This window comes from Pristis pectinata, chromosome 8 (genome assembly GCF_009764475.1).
Source record: "Pristis pectinata isolate sPriPec2 chromosome 8, sPriPec2.1.pri, whole genome shotgun sequence".
NCBI classification, from domain to species: domain Eukaryota; kingdom Metazoa; phylum Chordata; class Chondrichthyes; order Rhinopristiformes; family Pristidae; genus Pristis; species Pristis pectinata.
The window spans coordinates 74806378-74832520 of NC_067412.1; the positions used below are offsets into that span (position 1 = coordinate 74806378).

General features: G+C 40.4%; 1 protein-coding gene across 4 annotated transcripts in view; it reads right to left on the minus strand.

The window, feature by feature from the left end:
• The window catches only part of nlgn3a (neuroligin 3a), a 177869-nt gene that overhangs the window by 29043 nt on the left and 122683 nt on the right, over nucleotides 1-26143 (minus strand). For all 4 annotated transcript variants that reach the window (XM_052020866.1, XM_052020865.1, XM_052020864.1 and 1 more), the window contains one exon: nucleotides 14665-14850. In XM_052020866.1, the coding sequence (XP_051876826.1) occupies nucleotides 14665-14850 (186 nt within the window). The remainder of the gene's footprint in view (nucleotides 1-14664; nucleotides 14851-26143) is intronic.

Consider the following 26143-nt stretch of genomic DNA (forward strand, 5'->3'; position numbering starts at 1 on the left):
CTGCTCGCTCTCCCACCATAGCTGCTCTGTGATCCTCTCCCAGACACCATTTTTGTTCATTTCCAATTTATGAACAGTTCAGGTTACAAACAATTCACAGGATCGGAACCCTTTTGTAACCTGGGAAGCTGCCTATATCTCGCAAGTTATAAGGTTTATACTCATTATTATACCAGCAATATCCTACTTACCATGGTATCCGTACTAATACTCTCGAAGTACTATAATATTGCTGCTGGGCCACCCCTCAGATTAAACCTGACTGATTATAATTCCAGTTATAACCTTAATACACTCCAAATCCTCTATTATTCCTATTTCTATTATCAACATTATTCAGAAGTTGTGCAGTAAGTCTCTTTGTGTTTGGCATTAAAACTACATCACACTTCTTTTCCTTCTATTATACATCTCTACATTCCCAGGTCTAGAATATTACTTTTACCACAAATGTAAGGTCAACTTATATGGGTGGTCCTGATCAGTTACCAGTTTCAATTTACTACCAGCAAATGGGAATTTCAGAACACATTAAGCAGCTTCTTCAAAATTTCTGTGTATAATAAGTTAAAGTCCTCTTAAGTAACATTTAAGCAAGCTGGTGAGTACTTCCTTCAGAATTAATACATGTCTTGTTGCAAACAATTAAGTCCTGATTTTAACCTGGATTGAATACTAACTAGCATGCTAGAAGTGGGAGCAGTTGGAATGGTAGGAAAATAGGCAAGGAAGGGAGGTGGTCGGGGAGGGAGAAGGCAAGATAATTAGAAGGTTACTGCTGCCCAGCTCAAAAATACTAGGTTAAGTTTAGTACCATTGATGCCCTTTTGGAAATCACATACTTGAGCAACCTGTACAGTCTCTACCATGTGGGTAGGATTAAAAGTACTCCTCTAATATAATAATGTGGAAGATAGTCTGTATGTTTGTGTAACTCAGCAGCAGCTACTGAATTTTTTGAATCAAATTTAAGTAAAATATGACTTTTAACCTGTGTAAAAAATGTTCTTTTTTTTGAAGACTTGGTAATAAGCATCCTTCTAAATGATAACCTGTAAACCCTATTAACACAATAGCTCTTATGAACAGTATAACAAAACAATTTCTTGATTTCAAAAACATTCCTGTTACTTTTTCACTGACTCTTTGTTGTGATTTTGTTCACCTGACATAAATACCCAGTTCCTATCAATAAAGTAATTCAATTTCCCTTCATTATAAAGTCTAGGTAATCTGATCCTAACTCTCACATGTTGCCTACAGCATTTGAACTTCAATCTAAAAATCTATCCTATCTGACCTCAGTTCTTATTTACAAGGACACACTTCTGACCTACAATATCCATGCTTACAGTGATAACTTTCAGCTCAATCTCATCTACTGCTGAAGCTCTCAATTACAAAATCCAGTGCCTTATTTTCCCAGCTGTCCTTATGTAGTGGCAAGGTTCAGCTTTAGGTATTCACCAGGCCTGCTTTCAAGTAAATAGGGCCTAGCAGTTGGAGAAATAGGTGACTGCATGTTACCACCTGGGGAAATGCTTCATCTGAACTTCCACTGTCAAGGAAATGAGCCAAAAATTGGATCTCTTAGTGTCCATTCTTATGTGCAAATTGCACATAACAGCAATTTAACTCAGTTAGATGGTGCTTGTGATCATTTCCAGGTAAAACTGTGTCTAATGACAAATTGGCCCAGGCAATTCATATTATTGTATCTGACATTTTTCCATCAGTCTTGCACCTAATAATATCACTGGTCACTTAGTGCATTTTCTTTCTTTACTACTATAAACTGGAGCTGTAGGGTATAATCTATGAGCTTCCTTATCACTCACTGTAGAACCAGCAGCACATTGTGCTGTAATAAAAGTAGCAAATGCTGGAAATGTTACTATGTTGATGAAGGGTGTTGGATACTGCTGCTTGTACAAATAGAGACAGAGATTCAGCAAAAGTAGAGAATTAGGTTCTGTTAAGAGAATTAAACGTGGTAAAGATGGCAGGAAATGAACACATAAGGTACTTTGGGAAGCTTGAGACAGCGAGCAAATTCACTCATTTGTCATGTATATAGACCATGAAACTGTTCCTTGAGGTGAACAAGTTAGCCAAGAATCTCAAGGTGTTGCATTTGTTGGATGTGATAATGAAGTGGCTGCAGCATCAGTGTCAGAACAGGCCGAAAAGATGACAGTGGCATTGGTCCATTGTTATCCACGTTGTGGATAATATATTCAAGATGAATGATAGACAAATACGACAAGATTTGCAAGTACATATTGCAATCCTTTGATAATGGTTAATGAAGCATCATTGGTTAAAGCATCAGAGGTGGGGAGCATGCTAATGGCAGGAAACTCCAATGGAAATTTGGACAGCACAGGCAAAAGCCATAGGCAAAGATATCACGACAAACACTAATCTTGAGTGGGAACAGACCAAGACTGCCATGGATTCCTAATGTGAATATGACGATGAGGACAAATTGGAGAGCACCAAATCTGAAGGAAGTCTCAGTTAAAACATCAACACCACTGACACCACTGGCTGGAGAAAGAGAACTGAAAAATGATGGAAAGAACAAATCATGGATGAGACTAGTCTCAACCAATATGGACTCCCTCCTAGTGGAGAAGGGGCATTACTGGACCTAATCTTAGGGGAAAAAGTCAAACAGGTGCTTCAAGCGTCAATGGGAGGGCATTTTGGAAATAGTGACCATAACTTAAGTTTCAAGGTAGATTGGAAAGGTATAGTGGTGGTCTGGGAATTATAGTCCTAAATTGGGGAAGGCTGATATAAGACAGTACCTGACCAAGTTAACTGGGAGCAGCTGTTTGCAGGTGTGCTATATATGAAATGTGAGAATCATTCAAAAGTGAAGGAATGAGGGTTCAGGTCCAAAGTGTTCCTATTAGGTCCCCAGCAAGTTCAAGGAACCCAGGATATCAGGGACATCAAGAGACAGATAAGAAAAAAACGAGAGTGACGTGGCAGGTATGGAGAACTAAGAACATGGGAGGCTCATCAAGAGTACAGAAAGTTAAGGGGGGGGCACTTAAAAAGAGATCAGGAGGGCAAAGAGTAAGGCCCATTAGAGACTAAAGTGGCAATTGTGCATGGAGCCAGAGGACATAGGTGCAGTCTTAAATGAATACTTTCCTCAGTGGTCTCAAAGGAGAAGTCTATGGTGGTTGGAAAATTCAGAGAGGGGGGAATAGTGAAATTCTAGAACATGAATTTCATTAAAAGTCTTAGTGGGCTTTAAAGTGGATAAATCCCCAGGGCCTTATTTCGGGCTGTTGTGGAAGGCAAAGGAGGAAATTTCTGGGGCCATGACAGAGATTTTTAAATCATTGCTTGCCACAGGTAAGGTGACAGATAACTAGAGGACAGCAAATGTGGTGCCTTTATTCAAGAAGGGCAGCAGGGTTAAACCAGATTATTGCAGGCCTGTGAGTCTAATGTACATGGCAAGAAAATTATTGGACAAAAGTCTGAGGAACAGGATTAATCTACAGTTGGAAAGGCAGGGATTAATTAAAGATAACATACATGGCTTTATAAAAGGAGATCCTGTCTGACTAATTTGATTGAATTTTTTTGAAACTATAACAAGCTGTATTGATAAGGGCAGTCTGGATAATGTAATCTACCCATGTTTCTGTGTGACCTTTGGCAAGGTACCACATGGGAAACTGGTCCAAAATGTTAGCGTTCATAGGATTCAAGGAAATTTGGCAAACTGGATCCAAAATTGGCTTGGTATTAAGAGGCAGAGGATGATGATAGAGGGTTGCTTTTCTGATCATTATACCACAGGGATTGATGTTGGGACCTTAACTGTTTATTATATACATTAATGATTTAGACATAGAGGTGTGATTAGTAAGTTTACAAATGATACAAAAATGTGTGGAGTTGTTGATAGTGAGGAAAGTCATCATGGGCTACTGGATGATATTGATCTGTGGGTAAGATGGGCAGAGCAATGGCAGGTGGAATATAAACCTGATAAATGCAAGATGGTACTAAATGGGCTAATAAGGGTAGGATACACACAATGAATGTTAGGGCCAAAGGGAGTATTAAGGAACAAATGGACTTTGGGTGAAAAATCCAAGTCCCCGAAGCTGGCACAACAAAGTAGATAAGGTGGTAAAGAAGGCATACAGGATACTTGCTTTATTAGCAGTGGCATAAAACAAAAGAGCAGGGAGGTTGTGGCTCAACTTTATAAAACATTGGTTAGGCCACAGTGGAACTACTGTGTAGATTTCTGGTCGCCTGACTATAGAAAGGACATGACTGCACTGGAAAGAGTGCAGAGGAGATTCACCAGGATGTTACAAGGGATGGAGTATTTTAATTATCAAGAGAGACTGGAAAGGCTGGGTTTATTTTTCTTGGATCATAGAAGGCTGGGGGGTGTGGGAACCTGATAAAGGTATACAAAGTTATGAGGGGCATAGATAGAGAAGATAATAGGAAATTTTTCTCTAAAACAGTGGTGTTAAAGAGTAGAGGATATAGTTTTAGGGTAAGGGGTAAGATGTTTAGAGGGAATATATAGAAGAATTTTTACACCTAGAGAGTGGATGAAATCTGGAATGCACTGCCTGAAAGGTGGTAAGCACATATCTACAAGTTTCTCGATGAACACTTGAAACACTAAGACAACAAGGCCACAGAACAAGTATCTGTAAATGGGATTAGCTTAGGTTGGTCCCCAGTGTGAAAACTTATAAGTGTGTAGATGGGAAGATCGAGAAAATGAGTAAACGTGCTTGGTTAAATGAATATATTTAAGTAATTTGTTCATTGTATAATTTTGTACAGTTATATAACTGTATATTTAATAATTGCAGAAAGTTGATGGAATACGTTAGTATGTTATTTATTTCTAAAGAGAAAGTAGCATAGAATTTGTAAGTGTAAGTGTACCTTTAAGAACTGAGTGGCCATGTGGTAATAACTTGATACTTGTTAAACCACACACTAATGTTTAGTTTGAGAAAGGCTATCATCAAAAAAGATGTTCTGCTGTTAGCTCTCTTTAGCCTGAGTGAAAATACACGCAGAGTGAACACTGAGGAATTCCAGTATACACTCAGCTGGTGTGGATACTTCATCACTGTGTGCTTCCTCCTGCAGACTCCAGCAACCTGAAGTCAGCAGCCAGTGCTGGAGAACACTACATCAGGAATCTACTAAGCATTTATTCTCAGTGAAACTGAATATTTTCTGTGGCTAGCTCTACCTGGAGAGATGGATCCTGGGCGGATGAGGGTTACCCTCTACCTCTCTAGATCCTGATAACAATTCATCATCCCCCACAGCTGCTGAGCATCACTCCAAGGAGAGCAACGCAAGACCCAGAATCACATTAGACTACTGAGAATGACATACCCACCGCTTCCATCAGTAAATTTGAGTTTGGTAAAATTAATCTGTGTAAGTAATTAGTTCATTGGATAATTTCATGGAGGTAAATACCTATCATGCATATATGCCCAGGAATTGTGGAGACTTCATCACTGTGTGTTTCAGACTGCAAAATGTAGCATTACAAAGAAGGAACAGTATACAGACCTGGAGCTTGAGGAAAAGGAGGAAGAAGAGAAGGAGGATGGGTGGTAAGGGGCTTTCTGTTTGAGGAAGTCCCTTCTTATCATAAAGAGCCAACTAAATCATAGTCCTCAATGCAGACAATGTGACTATCACTACAATACAAATATAGTTCACCAGTAATCAGCCAAGAGGAGCCAGATGACACATAGTGATCCCTCACACTCTCCTTTGCAGGATCTTTGCACTGATCATAAAACATGGATTAACGAATGCTGATCCACTTATTGAAATGATTCACTGTGACTGTTTTCAGGACTGTGCAGCTCATCCTAACAGATCTTCTGAGGACATGGAGTTTATTGCCACATTGAGTGAATGAGTGGTGAATCTCACATTTGGAGGAAACAGCAGGAGCCAGCATCTCCCTCGCAGGTTGTCTGGTCCCACTTGGCACCCAGGCTCTCTGTCCTGGCATTTATCTGACTAATGAGAATATAAGGTCTCTTTCACCAAGTCTAGGATCACTCACCTTCTCTTCTGGAGCCTCCCTCGCCCATGGCAGGCATAGTGCGTGCTGTTGTAGTCTGTGTGCCAAGGAGAGTATGTCTTTTGGAATGGACACCCTTCTCAATGTGCAAGATATTGTTCAAAGATGTGCTCCTTTAAGCCTAATCCTGTAAGGAACTGCAATGTCCCACTTTAGCACACGATTCTGTGTGTAAACTACCACGTTATTTTGTAGCTGTAAGAGCTTTATCTCTGAATTTCACAGGTCAGTGTGGTGTTACATGAAGCTTAATTGATGTTATGATTTTACACGGAGGGAGGTAAATGCAACTTCACTGACGTCTGAGTCCTATATGAGCAGTGGCACTAAAATATCAGCACTTTTTGCAGACTTTTGTGAAGTGGTAACATATTGTTGAGGTGAAATACTTCTTGTGTTCCTCACTCTTAATATGTAAGCCTGGCTTATGCATCAGGAAATCATCTCACTAAGCCCTACCTGTCATGTTCCAATCTACTTATGCTGTGAACGGACAACTCAGAGACAAAGAAAACACAAAGCTGAACATTCTAGTCAGTCAACGCTTCAGTCAATATTTCATCATGTTCAGTAAACTACAGAGGAATCTTCAACACTGCTGTCCTTCCCGCTGATTGACCATTGACCGTTCCACAGAAAAAGATAATCTAGGAGGCCTCAGTATTCTACCACTTTGGCCCCAGTTTAACTGTGGATCCGTTCTGGGCAGATGAGATTTATTTCAGTTTGATGGGTACAGTGCTACTTTAACTCTTGCTGTACGGGCTGCTAGATAACCTGTCTAGAAAACATTTCGTTTCCAGGTAGTAGTTCCTTGTGGATCAACCAGATCTGGAAACAGTACTAGAAGTGATTACATGGTATTATATAGGAAATTTTGTGCAAAAATAGATCATTTGGCCCAACCAGTCACACTAGCTCTAATCCTAGTATGAAGGCAAAAGAGACTGCAAATGCTGTGATCTGGAACAAATACAAACAGAATACTGGAAGAACTCAGCAGGTTGAGCAGCATCTGCAGAGGCAAAAACTGTAAGTTGATGTTTTGGGTTGAGAACCTGCATCAGATGCATAGTCTGAACTGAAACATTGACTTACCCCGAATGGAATTCCTCCCATCTCTCCTTCTACCAGCTTCAATGACTTTACCAGAGAAGCAACTCCAGTAACCAGAATACTGTTTTGTATTTACTCTCTCTTCCCATACTGTATGGATGTAGGCCTTCATCCTCACCTCCAATTCAATAGCACACCAACCTAGTTTCACTTTGTTTCTGCTCTCAGCATATGATCCTGTCCACAAAACTCTGCAAGTATATTCACCCTTTTCCTCTCTCTGATGTTTAGATATATTCATAGATTCATAGAATTATGTGGCATGGAAACAGGCCCCTTGGTACAACTCATTCATGCTGGCCAAAATGCCTATCTAAGATAATTCCATTTGCCTGTGTTTAGTCCACATCCCTCTAAACATTTCCTATTCATAGACCTGTCCAAATGTCTTTTAAATGACGTACTTGTACCTGCATCTACTACCTCTTCTGGCAACTTGTTCCATATACCCACCATGCTGTATGAAAAACTTGCCCCTCAGATCCACTTAAATCTTTCCCCTCTCTCCTTAAACCTATGCCATGTAGTTTTAGTCTACCCTACCCTGGGAAAAGACTTTGATTATCTATCCTACCTATGCCCCTCATAATTTTATAAACATCTATAAGGTCACCCCTCAGCCTCCTTCACTCCAGGGAAAACAGTCCCAGCCTATTAAGTTTCTCCTTATAACTTAAGCTCTCCATTCTAGGCAACATTCCCATGAATCTTTTCTGCATCCTCTCTATCTTAGTCACATTCTTCCTATAGTGTGGCAGCTAGCAAAAGGGATATCATAGGAAATGTTGAGAAGCTAATTGCACTGAAGGGTTCTCACAGACAGTAAAGCAGAAAGTAAAATGCTCTAATTGTTAACAAAGTTTTCTTGTACAATGTAGAATTGTCAGCTTCTACATTTTGCTCAATTTATGTTTGAAGATTAAGCTTCAAACATAAATTGAGCTAAATGTAAAAGCTGACAATTCTAAATAAACAGTATAAAATATTTAGTTTTATTATTTAAAAACCATCATGGAATTATGAAATAATAGAGGTTAGTGTAACACTATTATAGCACCAGCGATTCGGTTTCAATTCCCGCCGCTGTCTGTAAGGAGTTTGTACATTCTCCCTGTGACCGTGTGGGTTTCTTCCGGGCATTCCGGTTTCCTCCCACATTCCAAAGACATACGGGTTGTAGGTTAACATGGGTGTAATTGGGTGGCACAGACTTGTTCGGCTGGAAGGGCCTGTTACTGGGCTGTATAAATAAAGTTTAAAGTTTAATAAAGATTAAAAATGTAAAATTCCATTTTTTAGAGTAAGAGATGTTTTTGAGTAGTAATTACAACTTAATTAACAGTCAAAAACTCAGCCACACCTATTCCAACAAGAAATAGTTCTTTCAGTATGTTTTAAATTAGAATAGTTCATAATGTCAAAGTTGCCACAGAAGAAGATTGCAACAGCACACCGTATGAAGTAGCAAAGAATCACTGAGAACAGCTACAGGATTTCCTCATTTATCTGCACAAGTGCATACTCCAGAAGTTGCTGTCAGATTTCCTCTATTATAGTGGAGACTGCTGATGGCCTTACTATAATTCCCACTGCAGATTTTGGTCCATTAGTTTGAGTAAAATCTTGATCAACTGACCAATGTGATGTGAATTCACTAAGTGCTCTGAATTCTGGCAGCTGCAGTTAAATATGCTTGAAGAGACAGTCTCTCACCAGGGGGTGTTATGCAAATGTGTCGATGTCTTCTGACTTTATCAAGTGATGCATTAGCACACAATTAATTCTCCCACCCCACAACTTCCTGCCAGCTGGGCATATATCAGTACCACAATGTGGCTGGGAGAATGTGAGACTCAATGACAGCATGAAGAAGCAATCTTCCCAGACCACTTCCCAACAAAGCAAAGATTTTCATCTGATAGAAAAAGGAAAAACAAATTCTGATGTATCTACACTGACATGGCTACAATCCAAGAAATGTTCTAAGTTAAAAATCAGTGTAATCCAGCCTTCTCAGCAACTATTATAGGTTAAAGGAGAATATCTGACCAAAACATTCAGATATAGCCCTGCTGGTATCCACCTGCACCTCCTACTGACGTAAACCCTCCACAGTGAAGTCTGTATGATACATGTTGGGCTCATTTCTGCTCATTATGGTGTAGAATCAGTGAAGCGTTCAATTTTTAATTCAAAAGATAACCTGGAGCACTTGGCATTCTGAGCTATTGCCATTCTAATTTCTGACTAAATTCAATCCAGTTAATAATGCACGTTATATGAGATCAAGTATATCCAGGCTGTTATGACTGTAGGCAGTATGGCTGTAGTGGCAGGCCACTAAGTCTCGAAAATGCTTCTGCAGTTTTGAAATTTCTATATTAATGGAATTATTCACTCCTAGTGACATCCCAGTACCAGGAGGCTCAAAATGATCCTGAGAAGTCAATCACATCAGCCACACCCACCACTTGGGTAACAAGCACAATGAAATCAAGATTGGATTTAACAGATCACACACTGACTCCAAGGGGAAAACTTCTGAAAATACTAGAGAAACAAATGACTGCAGATGCTGGAATCTAGATGAAAAACACGATGATGCTGGAGGAACTCAGCAGGCCAGGCAGCATCCGTGGAGAAAAGCAGGCGGTCAACGTTTCGGGTCAGGACCCTGCTTCAGGACTGAAGATAGGAAAATGGGAAGCCCAATATATCAGAGGGAAAAGCAGAGCAGTGATAGGTGGACAAAAGAGGGGAGGCAGGGTGGGCACAGGGTGGCGATAGGTGGATGCAGGTAAGAGAAAGTGATAGGCAGGTGCGGGGGAGGAGGGGAAAGAAGATCCACTGGGGGATGGGTTAAAGGTAAGAAGAGAGAGGAAAAAAAGGGTAGAAAAGGCCAGGAAAGGGGAGAAGAAAAGCATGGTGGTGGGGGGGGGGGAGATTGTGGGGAAGGGGGATGGGGATTGGGAAGGGGTAGTGGGAATTACCTGAAGTGGGAGAATTCAGTGTTCATGCCATTGGGTTGCAAGGTTCCAAGATGGAAAATGAGGTGCTGTTCCTCCAGTTTGTGCGTGGAATTCTCCTGGCAGTGGAGGAGGCCGAGGACTGTCATATCAATTTCCAGTCACTTCAATTCCCCCTCCCACACTATCACTGATATGACAGTCCTCTCCCACTTTAGGTAATCCACCCCCCACCCCATAATGCTTCTTCTCTTCTCCCCTTTCCTAGCCTCTTCTACCATTTTTTTCCCTCTATCTTCTTACCTTTGATCCATCCCCCAGTGGATATGCTCTCCCCTTCTCCCCCGCACCTGCCTATCTCTTACCTGCATCTACCTATCACCGCTCTGTGCCCACCCCACCTCCCCTCTTTTGTCCACCTATAACTGCTCTACTTTTCCCTCCTATAAATTGGGCTTCCCATTTTCCTATCTTCAGTCCTGAAGAAGGGTCTCGACCTAAAACGTTGACCTCCTGTTTTTCTCCACGGATGCTGCCTGGCCTGCTGAATTCCTCCAGCATCATCATGTTTTTTAACTATTGAAAATGCACTGGAGTAATGCATAGTACAGAGATTCCACTTGGTTGTCCCAGAGGTATGAATTCTATTTGCCGAAAATCAAGAATAAAACATTACAGAATTTTAGGTGCAAATTACATTGAGGATAAATCGGAGTTCCTAATTTTGTGCGTTAGTTTAAAATGTACTCACGAGGAACCTGCCCACAAAATTGAGTCACGTGAGAAAATGCATGAAAGCAAAAATCTTGCAGCATAGGATGGGAGATACAACAAAAAGATTTGATAGAAAAAAGAGGCCAAGGCCGAAAAGCTGACCTATTGTCTTGCTCACACGTGGAGTTAATCACTAAAAGTGCCTGTCTGCGAGTCCTGAAGAAAGCGCCAAAAATAGTTGGATGTTTTGGACTTATGGAGCTAGAAATTGTTGTTTTACATTGGTATCAAGGCAGTGTTATGGGTCACCCTGATGCTGTTTGTGCAAAGTTTTCTAAACGCCTTTGTTGGGTTTCTCTGTGCCAAACCATGTTGAAGCTAACAGTGTCATTTTCAGTGTATTATGAGTGCAGCCCTTGAAAGCCTGCACTTTGGGGAAAGCCTGCAGTGCAAGTAAATACTCATGTCTGCTTTCTTTTGCTCTTTGAGGGAAGGTGTAAGTGGTTTTCTCTCCATACTACAGCAATGAGCAGTAAACTGTGAAATGCAGAAACCAGCTGCGGTTTGGAGCCTGAAAGTGACCGAGTCCTTGATTTCAGTTGGCAAAACATTCTGGGCATATGTGTGAGGCACTTTTCAGACCAGTGAAGTTGCAAATCTCACTGGAGATAAATTTTACATGCTGAATTGGAATAATTTGAGGGGGTTTTACATTGGAATAATGGTACTAAGGTAAATGAAATTTGTCTCAAAATGTCAGCAGCTGACTTTCCCAACAAGGCACTAAGATACCCAGAAACCTATGTACTTTTTTTCTACTTTAGGTTAACCAATTTTCTATTGCTCAGCACACTTTTTTGAGTTTGGCTCAGGAAGTTCTAGGCCATGGTATTAAAATTGGCTCATTTTAGAAGCTTCTGAATGTAATTTTCAGTAGCTTAGAATAAAGTTGAAAGCTCTTGGGATAATGTTTTAATTAAATATACACTTTTCTGTTCTGAGACAATCTCTAGCTGCATTAATCAAACTGCACAGAGTTATTGAATATATCAAGGAATATATCAATATATTCATTGAAGCAAAATTAAAACTTGGTAAATTTTAAGGTGTGGCCTGATTGTGCTGGTTCAGAGCAAATTTTACAGTCAACTGTAACAAGAGAAAGCACGCTGCAAAACTAGTACAATTTTTTCCCTTGATTTCCAATGACAGCCATAGCCAAACCTCGACATCTAGTCTCAGTCTCTTTCTCTGTGATCATTGCAGCTAAGAGCAATCCCAAAGCCTGCTTGTTCTCCTCTCATTTCAGACTTTGCAGTCCTGACCTTGAGGGAAACTAATTCTCAGGGATTTACATATAGAACCTACTACATGGATACTGGGCATCCAAGCATAGTAAACCTGTTATAGTCTTGAAAATTTCTATCTCCAAAAATCCTACTTGACCTTAACAGAGGAGGAGAAATTCAACTTGCATCTTCTGAAACAGCTAGTGATCCAAAATTTCTCATTTTTTTCACTGCATGCTCTGAGTAGAATGAAGCCAAGGCCCCAATTAATATTTAGCTTCCCTGACAGCAGGATTACTTGAATTAAAAAAAATCCTCAGGTCTATCGAAAAGCGCTTTGGAAATATTTTTCCAACTGAGCTTTGGGAGTATTGGTACTGCAGGCAGACACAAATACGGCATTGAATCAAATTTGGTTTTGCGTTTCAAAATATCATATGGTGTGTTGTTGGTACAATGGGTAAACTATTGGACAAGCAATCCAGAAACCTGGACTAAAAGTGAGTCTTCAATCCCACCATTGCAGCAATGGAATTTAAATTCAGCTAATAATCTGAAATTTGGAAACAACAACTGATCTTAGTAATGATGACCACAAAAACTAGTGGATTGTCTCAAAAACCTATCTGGTTCACTAATATTCTTTGGGGAAGGAAATCTAATTTGATTTCCTGGACTCCTGTGCTGCAGATTTGCACTGCTCCCCTTTCAGTTGTTGTGACTCTGCTCTGCCACTCAATCACACTATATCTTAATATCTTTAAATTTAATTTAATCTGATCTACCCAGCAGTGCCAATCCACCTTCTTCTGCTGTTACCTATAGGAGTTTAGGACTGCACTGCACTGGGTCCTGGACAAAAATTTACCTTGGTTGACTACATTTTTCTGTTGGCTTCTTGGTTTTCTGTGAAATCTATGTTCATCTTTGCTTTCTAGTGAGACGGTATCCTCCACTAGAATATCTCCATTCCTCCACCTAGCCTATTTTTGTGAGATCTGTTTGCTCTCCTCCACTGGAATTTCCACTTTAGCTCTTATCTGTTCTTGCTCTGTATGCACACTTTATACAGCTGAAAGTCCTTTGCTATATTCAACTTGTTTCCTCTAGTCAACCCTGGTCTGTTCTGTTTGTTCCTCAGAAATAATCATTTTTTGTTGAACTTGCTCCTGATTATGTACATTCCTTGCATCTTTACAGCTTTTCCTCTGATAATCTCACTCATCTGCACCAATTCTGTGGATTTACTCTTTACCCCCTGATGAAGTACAGGAAGGAAATAGAGAGCTTTGTGGCATGGTGTCAAGACAACAACCTTTCCCTCAATGTCAGCAAAAGCTGATCATTGATTTCAAGAAGCAGGATGGAGTACACACCGTTGTCTGTATCAGTGTTGCTGAGGTGGAGATGGTTGAGAGCTTCAAGTTCCAAGGCATAAACATCACCAACAATTTGTCCTGGTCCAGCCACGTGGACGCTACAACTAAGAAAGTACACCAATGTCTCTGCTTCCTCAGAGACTACAGAAATTTGGCATGTTGCTGTTGATCCTCACCAATTTTTACAAATGCACCATAGAAAGCCGTCTATCTGGATGCATCACAGCTTGGTAGGCAACTGCTCTGCCCAAGACCACCAGAAATTGCAGAAGAGTTGTGAATGCAGCCCAGTCCATCATATAAACTAGGCTTTCTCCACTGACTCTGTCTACCTCTCCCACGGCCTCGGGAAAGCAGCCAACATATTCAAGGACCCTTCCCACCCCAGTCATTCTTTCTTCTCCCCTCTCCTGTTGGGCAGAAGATACAAAAGCTTGAAAGCATTTACCACCAGACTGAAGGACAGTTTCTATCCCACTGTTATCAGTCTCTTGAACGGACCTCTCATACATTAAAGATGAACTCTTTGATCTCCCAATCTACCTCGTTGTGGCCTTTGCACCTTATTTGTTTATCTGCACTGTAATTTCCTTGTAGTTTCAACACTATTCTATATTATGTTTTTCTCTTTACTACCTAGATGTACCTATGTATGGCATGATCTGACTCAATGGCACACAAACAAAAGCTTTTCATTGTATCCTGGTACATGTGACAATAATAAAACCAATACCAATGGCTGACTGAGCAAACCTCCTGCCATTCATAACCCTTCTGTGTATGACTGAGTGAACATCCTTTGTGGATGGTGACATCTTGGCCCTTACTGAAAGCTTTATGGCTAGCCAGACTTCCCACAACTTGCCATCTTCAAACCAGTGCTCTGGTTATACCTTTGTTTCCTCTCCTGCTCCGTTAGCATCTTTACCTTTTCCCACCCTCTCATTTTTTCTTAAAAAACTTCTTTGGTTGTCACCAACCCCAACACCATTCCTCTTCAGCTTGGTCCCTAATGCTAAGTTTTTCCTCTTGAAATTCTATTTTATATCTGGAAGTAATCAGCTGTGGAAATAACTTACCTTCTGAATGATGAGACAGAGTGAGAAGACTGACACATGATCCTCCAATTCCAGATCCAAAAACTGTAATCCGTAAAGGATCCCCTCCAAAGAAGGCTATGTTTTCACTGATCCAGCGCAGGGCCTGAATCTGATCCAGAAGTCCATAATTGCCTTTTGCAGCTTGATCTCCAGTGCTTAGGAAACCTGTAATGAACAGAGAGCAATGAAGAGAGACCAGTCACAAGCATGGGACACAAACATTTCAGGCACTGCAGCATTTGCTTTACAAACTGCATCTTAGGTCATTGTATTTTCTGAGTAAAGGGAACAAGAGACTTCTACACCCACACAATAATACAATGCTCTGTGTGAAAACCTTTAACTACAGTACAAGTCAGTGCAAATCAGTTTCCATGTTACATTAACGCAAAATTCGTGTAATACAAATCTGAAACAAAGGCTTCATCTGACTTTGATGGAAAGTAGACTGAGATAACCTCCTTCATGGGGTCTCAAGTTGTTTCAGACTTGCCTTAGGCCAGGTCATGATCCAGACTGAATTACCGTTTACATACACTTCTAGCATCTACTGTGAGAAAGAAATCACTCTTCACCTGCACAGATTTGAAGTACCAATTAACTTTTAAGAGAATTGCCACTATGACTAAGGTTAGATTTATTAATTTCCTTTGGTGAGGAATATAGAATTTAAATATCCAGGGGGTGTGGCCAAAAACTTTTCCAGATGCACTTTCCCATTGCTAGCACTGTTAACTATTCAAATAATGCATAATAACTACTGGCTACTGGGTACATTTGGATGTTTCTGTCTCAGCAGGGAATGTAGCATGCACCAGCATCAGTGGACTGTGCCCTCCCTAATGCTCCTTGTATGGCAACGTCTATATAAAAAAACAAATAAACAAAAGGATACATGTTGCAGCCTTCTGGACTCAATATTGAATTCTGCAAGTTCGGATAACTTGGTTTCTCTGTCTGAATCAGTCATCCATCTGTGATATTGATTCAGCTTATTTTTTTTCCTTTTTCTCTGGAAGTTGAGGACATGCCCAGCATTTTGTGACTCCGACATTCTTTTCTCTGTGTTATTTCATCTATATTCTCACTCTCCAACTGCTCCCATTCATTCACTGGCCAGGTAGCCTTCTTTACAGATTATCCCAATGGTCACCCCTGTTTTACCCCATCAGAGGTCACCCTCCCTGCAGCTTAATGAGCTTCTTTTCTCTCCTCAGTTCTGATGAAAGGTCTTTGACCTGAAATGTTAACTCTGTTTTTTTCTCACAGATGCAGCCTAATCTGCTGAGTATTACAAGAATTTTCTGTTATTTTTATTGGTGACTCTCCTCCTCTTGGGTCAAATTAAAATTGCAGGCATAAGGATGAGACTAGGTTTATCAGGGCCTCACTAGTGTTTACGATCAGTCTGGTGGATTCTCAACAGACTTATGGGGGAGAGCCAATTAGATTTTTGATTTCATTGTACCAGGTCTCAGGAGTGGGCAGTGAAAGAGAATTTAATGATTATATTCTGTTCCTAACTGTCTTGAACATTTAAAAGGAATAGTAACACAAAATATTGCTGATATACATATTGTCCATCTGGAATTTAATTTATGTGCTGAGTATTGTGGGTAAAAAATTTTATTGCAGCTCAGCACTGGTTTCAATACTCAGTGCCAATTGACACCTGTATTGGGAAGCTGGATCTCTGTTTAAGAAATGCGTCTTACGCTTCATTGCAATAATTGGCCGTGACATTCTTGCCTTCATCCCTTGACAAAGTGAAAGTATGTCAAAGGGAAAGAGTTCCCACAGGTACAGGTGTTTCATTGATTTGAGAGTCACCTTGGTTTTTTTTAAAGGCTTCAGAAAAGTATTTGGTAACACACTTCTCAAACTTGCATCATTCAGGGAGTGTCTAATAGAAATAGTCAATTAAAATTTACCAGCTGGCAGCCTCATTTACAGTTGTTGGAACTTTTGCTGAATCTTATCCTTGACACTAAAATTTGTTCAATATCAGAGTTTATTTTTGTGGATATTTATAATATGATGGAATTAATTGTTGCCATGTTAGAGTTTGAAGGCTAGGTTTGGAAGCCATAGGAGCCTTATAGAGGGAAAAGCAGGAGGAGAAAAGATTTAAATGGATGCTCACTGTATATTTACTGGAAGTATTTAGCTGTAAATTACTGCCTCTTTTCTCTAAGCTAGACAAATGATTCCCATGCCCAATTTTCTCTTATTTTCCAGGCACACTCCTTGATGGAGGGCCTTCTTCATCATCATATTCATCCTTCTCATGATTTTACTAACCCTATCTGCATGTCATTACATTGAATGAAGAAAGCAACAATGATTTTGCAGACTCTCACTGGGTTGTACTGCAAGGCTTCAACATTTTCATTCGGGCTTCTAAAAGACCGAAGAATGCCAATACTATTCTTTACAACCATTCTTGTGGTTCCCAGGGCCTACATGTCATATTTGTTCTCCTTTTCTGTCTGTGGATAGTGTAATGGAATTAAAAACCATAACTGCAGGCAATAATCCTGATGGCTGATTAATCATCCTGATACATGGTTCTGAATTATCAAGAGTGCTTTGATTAATCTGCTGCATAATGAAAGCATCATGAAAGTATCCTGGCTAGTGGACATTAACTCACAGTGTTGAGGATGCAGCTGCATATTGATTAATAAAACCACTTCCTGAAAATTAAATTGAAGAGGTTTTTACATGTGACTTCCAGCACAACTTCAATTGCTCCTAGTATCAATGGGAATCCTGCCAGTGTCTGGATTTTAATTATTCATTCCTTAATTCATTGTTTTTATGGAGAGAGGTGCTAACCAATGAGGTTAATCTGAATCGAGTGTCAGTGACTCTTTTTGTACAATGGTGAGCTCCTGGCTGACAGATGTGACAAAGATCACCCTAGGCTGTTGGAAGAGATTAGTGTTGAATTTGCCTTGTTCAAGTGATCTGCAAGTCTTCTGTCAGTAGTTGTCATCTCTCCAGTGGTAACTCAGGGATTTCCTTGTGTTGAGGCATCAACAAAGATTATACAAAGATCTTGTTGAATAGTTATCTCTGTGCTTAAGAGTATAGCATCTTCCACTAAACTGTTCTCTAAAACTTTCTAACGTGGTCAATTCTATTTCCCCTTCATTACAATGCAATGGGCAAAAATAGAGGGTCCTCTGCAGTGGGGGAGATGCTGTAAATGTAAAACGGCCATTGTATCTGACCAGAAATATGAAAGTCCAAGCACCATCAAGACAAGTGAACACACCTGGGAAGAGGTTCTAGTCACCAGAGAAGGGATGAAAATTCACAAGTGACAGGCTGTACAGTGGAAAGCAGACCTGTTCAATTTCAGAGGTGTCAATATAGTTCAGTGGTAGCATCCAAGTCTTTGAATCAGAAAGGCATGAATTCAAGTCTCACTTCCAAGTCTTGGTACAAAATCTAGGCTGATGCATAAAATGACTGCTGTGTTTCCTACATTATAACAGTGTTTAAGCTTCAAAACATAATTCAATGATTCTAGAGCACTTTGGAACATTGAGATTATGAAGAATACTTTTCTTATTTTAAATGAAGCATTCCAGTTACTAAATACATAAGTGCAATTGGCCAAATGCAACACTATTAAGAAATTATCTGGAAAAAGGGAAACATAACTTTAGAAGCATATATATCATGACCTCAGGATAATCAAAGTACTTTACATTAATCACCTTTTCAATTCATGAAACATGGCAGCCAGTTAGTGGACTCAAGATCCCCAATCAGCAATGTGGCAATGACCAAATAATTTGATTTAGTGATGTTTATTGAGAGATAAACATTGCCCAAGTCACCTAAATATAGCCACTTTGTTCTTCTTCAAAAGAGTGCTAAGGGTTCTTTAATGCTAACTATGGAGGAAAGATGAGACCTTAATTTAACTTCATCCAAAGGACAGCATGCCTGGTACTGCAGAGCCCCCTTAAGTGCTAAGGTGCAGTATCAGCCTAGAATTTTCTGACTCATATCTGGAGTGGGATCTGAATCCACAGCCTTCTGCATCAGGTGCAAAACTGCTATCAACTGAGTTGCAGCTGACACTATGGACCAATGATTTTTTTGCCTGATTTAGTGAAATGTGCAATTAAGAGACACAGACTTTGTGTTTTGCACACTGCATTGCAATCATGCTAAGTGCACCCCTCATTTTCCCTTCTCTTCAGCCCACCTCCTCCATTTTCATAACAAAAAAAATTAAAGCTGCTGAGGTGCTAGATCCTTTCTCTGTGATAGGCTAAGTACCTGTGCAGGTAGAATGGCATCAAATGTTCTGTAAAAATTTTCTATTCAGCGTAAGTTTTGAAATTAGCTTCATCGCTGTATTAGTTTTCATAACTTTTACTTGCAAAGGCAGTTTCAGAAAGGCCTCCAGCTATTGGCAATTATTTCCCCCTCAGTTCCTTCAGCAATCTGTTGCCTATATGCGCACAGCAAGATGTCACAAACAAAAATGTGGCAATTGCCTGATAATTAGTTATAGTGTTGTGCATTGAGGAATGATTATTTCCCAGCATTCTGGGGATAATCCTGCCTGTTATTTTTCAAAATAGCACAAATGGACCTTTTTATGCTGACTTTGGAGTGAAAATGAGGATTTAATGTCATCCAAAAGATGTCATTCCTGGTACTACAGCATCACCCTAATGCTGAGATTGAGTTTCTATTTTATTTCTGGAATGGGACTTGAACTACTGTTCATCAGTTGGTAGTCCCTATCTCTGTAATTCTGTATTGTACTGTAAAACTGGAAATCTTCTTTAAACATTTTCCATTAAGCATAAATTTTGAAGTTAGCAACATTGCCATATTTGTTTTCATAACCTAGTCAGAAAGGCAATTTCAGAAAGGCCTGCAGGTATTGGCAATTATTTCTCCCTCAGATCCTTCAGCAATCTGTTGGCATCCATGGATACCATAGAAACATGCAGCTGCACTGAATTTCCTGCTATTCATCTGAAAAAAACTAGAAATAATTTTGACTTTATGCCACTGTATTAAATCAACCATGTTGCCCACCCCTTATACATTCCCCTTGATGTTCATTTTCAATGACTTTAACAGAAGTTAAACTTGGGAGCGGTGAGTAATTCTCAGCTGATGTAATACTACCCATTTTGCACTGCCACGCAAAGTCAAAAGTAATCCATTGGCACTGGTTCATCATCCTCTTGCTCTAAGAGATCATGTCCAGAAAAACATGGAGCCTATGAGACCAGATAGTTTATAATTGGTCTGAAGAGCTGCAGGCTTATTTCCATAGTTTTTAACCACTTTGCCTCATAAATTTCATTGATAATGACACTAAATACAATGCATTACACAAGAAGGGGTCAATCTATCTCACTTACTTTGATTGACTTCATAATTGCCATCAATACAAATGGAAAAGAATTTGGTTTTGTACAGAATCCTAAAGTCTTCACAGGACTCGGTTCAAACATGAATTCTTGTCTATTGTAGGCTTGGAAATATTTCAAAAGAAAGAAGAAAATAGGAGTGTGCATGCATAGAGGGTTAAGCATCCATCTTCTGCATACTTTACACTCCCCCCTTTATGGAATGTGACAGCATCAGTTCTGCTGTTGGAGGCATCAGCAGCTTGTGACGGATAATTTGCTCGCAACCAAAATTTATAATCCAGAGAAGCAGTATTTTGGACTGCATAGCACAGAATAATTAAGCAATCTTCAGTTTTAAACATTCTATAATGGGTAAATCCCAGAGACAAATCTATCAAGGGAAAAACAGGAATGAAATGGTGATTTAAAAGATTAATGGAAATGCACATCTAATTATCAGCTGTGTGTATGAATTCCATCTTAGCAAAGTAAGAAAGACTCTGATAGCTATGATCAAGGTCAGTCTCCATTGGCTAAATTCAATGCGCTTGACTGGTAAGGGTGCATCCCATTAAATCAAGAGCATCCTCTTCAGATGTTTGGATGCACACATACATTTATTTGATGAGAGATTCAAAGGAGTTCTTGAAGAGAATTTCAAATGATGCATCACAAAGAAACTTTCCATTCCCTCAGAAGCTCAAATTAACTTTTCTCATGTTCTGGAAAAACATGAAAATGAGTGTTGCAATGCAAGACCTTCTCACTTTAGCACATAACTGTTTCTATCCGCCATTCAAACCAATATATGTGTTGTCTCCTCAGGCACCAGGCCAGAATCTGTATGATGTATCATTATGATTGAACAAAATTTATTATATGCAATGGCTATTACAGTGAATTTAAAATATTATCATAAATTGGTTATATCTAAAATAATGAGCTGAGAAATAGTCATACTTGTTTGTGGTTATTGAAACTGTAGCGATGGGTCAAAACTGGTTTGCCCAGAAAATTTGGCTCCTAAGAGAAACACATGTAATTAAAGCCTTCAGAGTATTATAGAGAAAGTAAAATGAAATCATTTGCTAAGTGCTGTAAAAGGCATTGGAAGGTGCTTGTAAAGGAATGGACAAATACCTCTATTTCATCAATCTCCATATATTGTCCCTACAATGATTGGTGAAGGACAGGGTGTGATATCAAGCCATCTGATTCTCTTGGCAATGCGGTGCACTATTATAGTGTGATACCTTTAAATTGGGCTTATACAGAGCAGTTGGAAGCTTGATTAAAATCCACAGGTGCTGCATATATTCCCCAGGGGCTGGGAACACCTCAGCTCCCAACCCCAGCAATGAAAAAGAAGCTGGCCACTCAACATGCACCTTTCACTATACTCCTTGTGGGCCAAGATAAGCAGGATTGTTGGGTTTCCATCTGCAACCCTCACAAGGAAGTTTTTGGCCTTTTCTCTACCAAAGTCTAATTTTTTTCTGCCTTTACAAATTGCCTTCAGCCTTAATCGTATATTTTCTCCCTTCTCACTTACAATCGCCGACTATCCCTTGATCCCATTCCCAAGGTTTCCTTACTCCTTTTACTGATGTTCCCTTCAGTCTGCTGGTCAGACTATCAATTTGGTCATTAGCAATGCACAGAATGGATCACGTGGATTATAGTGTGAACCTGTTGTTAAGTTCATCATGATTTCCACATGCCAGCTTTGCAGGGTTGTTTGGCAACCTATGGCCTTACCAACACCTACTTGGCTCCATAAATATTATGGGCTTTAATGCTGCCATTACATTTGCCTTTATTCTTTGCCTCGTTCTATATGTATGAATGTAGAAATAGGAATAGGCCATTAAGTTCTTGTAGCCTCTTCTACCATTGTATTTGATCATGGCTGCGACTGCATTAACTTACCTTCTTGCCTTTTGCAGAATCATGGCAAATTTATGAACAGGAAGCCATTTAGGCCATTGCCTTCTTGCCAGTGAAAAAGGCATTACCCAACCTAATCCCTGCAGGCCACTAAATATCCAAGCATTGTTTAAATGTGTGAGTTTTTCTGACTCTATCACCCTTTCCAGCAGAGTTCCAGATCCCTGCCACCCTCTATATGAAAATTTTCTCCCTCATTTCCCCTCTAATCTTTTTATCAATTACATTAATGTCCTTCCTATTGATAGAATCATAAAGAAGTATGATTCTATTGAAAATGTTGTTCGACATCCCTTGATACCATTACTACAAAAATCTATTGATCTCAGTTATGAAAATTTTAACTCACCCAGTAGCCACTGCGGTAAACATCCAGATTGTGAAGCTGAGCATCCTGAATCCACTCTTAAATGGCCTGACTCAATTTTCAAATTTATGTAGTTGTTTCTTACCAAACGAAATAATTTTTCTGTATTTAGTTTAAACATTTTCCCACAATGGCTGAATTGGGTACATACACCGCACTAGTCATCTTTCTGGATGTTGATCTGATGTAGACTTGCATTTTTGAATAAAATATTTCATGAGAGAGAACCAGAAGCAGTACAGCCAATGACCAATTGTGGTGAATGACATAATTTATTAGTTACGGTGGTAATTGCTGAATGCAGCAGCAACGTATTATCAGTGCCTTTTCATTACCTAGATTGTGCTATGAACTATATTTCCACATATCAAAATGTAATTAAACTTACTTCTTTGTGGGTGGCTCCAGCTCAGCCATTATCTCCGCGAATGATCCTTCCTAGTTAGTGGCTCTGTTGATAATCCCTTTTGTTTGTATTTTTTCTTGGTGCCAATAATAAAATTTTCAGGTTTGTCAGCTGGAAGCTTTCCAACTCTTATATCTTGCTAATTTATCTTTCGTAACACTGTTGCAGATCACTGGCATAGCAGAGAGATACCAACCACCAACACAAGTGTATAGATTTGTTAATGGGCTACATATCACTCAGGACCAGACAAACAAACAAACAAACACACACACACACACACACACACACACACACACACACACACACACATACACTAACATGCACTTTTTAGATGCTAAGTATGCAAAAGCCTATTTTATCCATACTCGGTAGTGACCATCTCCTGATAAAATTATCACCGCAGCAAAATTGCACCAAGCAATTGTGCTGGAATTCATGTCAGCACATCTGACATTAATGGAACATTAGATACAAATTTGGCATTGCAGCTATTATCCCCCTATTGACCAAAACTGGACCTCCCAATCGAGAGAACTATTGCTTCTCCTTTATCTTAAGCAAAGAGAAAGACAGAGATTACTGCTGCTTGGCAAACTATGAGATTTTTGCTGGGTTTGAGGTTTTGATCTTCAGCCACATTTTTCTTCAGGCTACCAAAGGCTGTGATGGTTCAATGAAGGTAATGGCAAAGGTAATGACACCTGCTTACACTGATAAGTGGCTTTCAAATAGGGGAAGTGGTCCTCATTTTCTTGTGTCTCATTGTGGACCTTCATTATCAGGGGTGGGAGGGAGGTGGTGTAATGCAGCAGGGACGCTTGAGAGGGATCCTTTGTGTTATGGATGTTTAGTGTAAGGCCCACTATGGATTGTACCTCGGTAACCAAGCCATTAATAATCTAGATTCAGCCTCCGAATCTGCACCTATGCAAGCATCATCTGTATACTGCAGCTGAATGACTGAAACCACAGTGATGTTGGTTTGGAGTGGTGGTGATGTAGGCTAAACAGTTTTTCAATACTCTTGTAGATTAGTTCCATTCAGCATGAAGCTTGTTTGAAGTGAGGTGCAGTACTGTAGTGAGAAAGCCCGAGGGAAATATTGAGGTGATGATGTGGTCTTGGTTGACACCAGTCTGTACTAAGACTGGAGTTTTTGTGGACCCCTAGTTAAGATCATATCTTGATCATCATATAGTAGACATAGGATGCGGATGAATTTCTGATGACAGCCAAGTTTGAGCAGGGAACTCCATAATCCATCTTGATTGGCTGAATCAAATGCTTTTGTGAGTTCAACAATGTCCATGTGTAATTGCTGATTCAGCTCCATGCACTTCTCTTGGTGTTGTCACACAGTGAAGATCAGATCCAGTGTGCCCCTAGATGGATGGAATCCACACTATGATTCAGGAAGCAAATCTTTGGCCACAGGAGGAGGACCCTTGCAATGGCTTTCCTTGTGACAGAGATCATGGAGATTCTCAGTAATTACAACTGGATTTACCTCTTTTCTTGAAGACATCACAAACACAGAGACTCTGAAACCTCCTCTTCTTCCCAGATGTGGGTTGTGAATTTGTTCCTCAATTCCCTAGAACTTCATCAGGGATACTCTCTACTCCCAAGGCCTTACTGTTTAGTGGTTAATGTATAGCATTTTCAAGAGTGAAGGTAAGGATGCATGGATCTTTTGCTGTGGAGTGGGGTCAGGGACACTTGTGGCAGCGATAGAATCACAGTTGAGGAACTGTAAATCAGAGAGTGCTGATTACCTCTCTATCTCTCCTCCATCCATGGCTCCTAGATGTATGGGCCCTCTGCTTTTTGGGCCATGGATGGTCCTGACAGCACCAAAGAATCCTCACATTTCATGGTTATTAGTGGGCTGGTGCACTTCCTGCACTCTTTCCACCCACCATCTGTTCCTTCGGTCACAGGTTTACTTTTGGACCAGCTGTTGCTTTTCCACTGAAGCATGGTGGAGTTTCCATTCCAAGAACACCTTACGTTTCCAGTTAATTAGCTTCTGGATCTCCTGGTCATTCTCATCCAACTAGTCCTGGTGTTTTCTGATAGCAAAGCCAGAAGTCTCTTCACTGGTGCTAATTATATTGGATTCAGAGCAGTCTAGATGCTGTGGGCACTCTGTGACTCCTGTTGGTTGGGAGTTGTCAGGTTGTCAGTGAGGTGCTGTGTGAAGAAAACAATCTTTGTAAGACCTTGAGACATTCAACATTGATTTCCTTCTGGCAGTGTTTCTGTGTCACCATTGTTTCGGGGCCAGGTTGGTGGAGGTAACAGAGCAGATTAGGCGGTAGTCAGTTCCACAGACTTTAGCACTGTTACGGCATGAGTGATGCAGACATCCTACTGTCTCTCACTCAGATAATGACATAATCTAACCGGTGCCTGTGCCTGGATTGGGGTGTCTCTCTGGAGAGCAGATGTTATTTTTAACTAGACCATATTCCAAGCAATTTGTCAGGAGGAGGACTCTGCTAGAATTAGTTTGCCCTCCACACTAATTGTCAATCATGCCTTTCCAGAGGCATTGCTGATTCCAACCCTGGCAATGGAATCATCAGGAGGATGTTTGCCTCCCTTTGGCAATTAGGGCAGAGTTTATTCATGTTTGGAGTAGAATCCTTCCTTGTCCTCATTCGTAGTTTCCAGGGTTGGGGTGTACAGTACGTGCTGATGACATGGTGTGTTGGTTCCATGTTAGAATGAGGGGGCGTTGCAGGCCAGTTTGCATTTATTCAGTGTGCCAGTGTCAATGTCAGACTTCTGAGTTCCCAGCTATAAGAGCAGATCAATGTTTTGTTCTGTTGTTGCTGGGGCTTTCCATGAGAGCCCTGACATTTCAGGTCCCAAACTTGATATCGAGGAGTGCAGTTGCTGACCCAAGAGTTCTTTTAATGTGAGTGGCTATTGTACAATAGTTACCACAAGGGCTCACACTCCCTCCACGCCCCCCACCACACAATCAAACCACATATACTTCTTTCGTCCCTCTTACCACCCACAACTTGATACTCTCCCTCCTTGGTTCCCCCTCATCCAGTCACCCTATCTCTGTCCCCTTCCCCTTTCTGCCTCCCTCCTTTGGTCCTTTTCCTTCCCAGCTCCCACACTTTTCAGTCACCACCTCCTCAGCCCCTTATCCTTCTCCTTTTGATTCTTCTGCTCTTGACACCTCCCCAACACCAACACACCACCCTGGACTCCCTGCACTTTCCAAAAGCCAAGTGCTCATTCTTTCCCCGAGGGAGCCTGTTTCCCCCAAACACTCCTCTGTAGGGACACTCCTCAGTTCACAAACACCCTTCCCCAAGG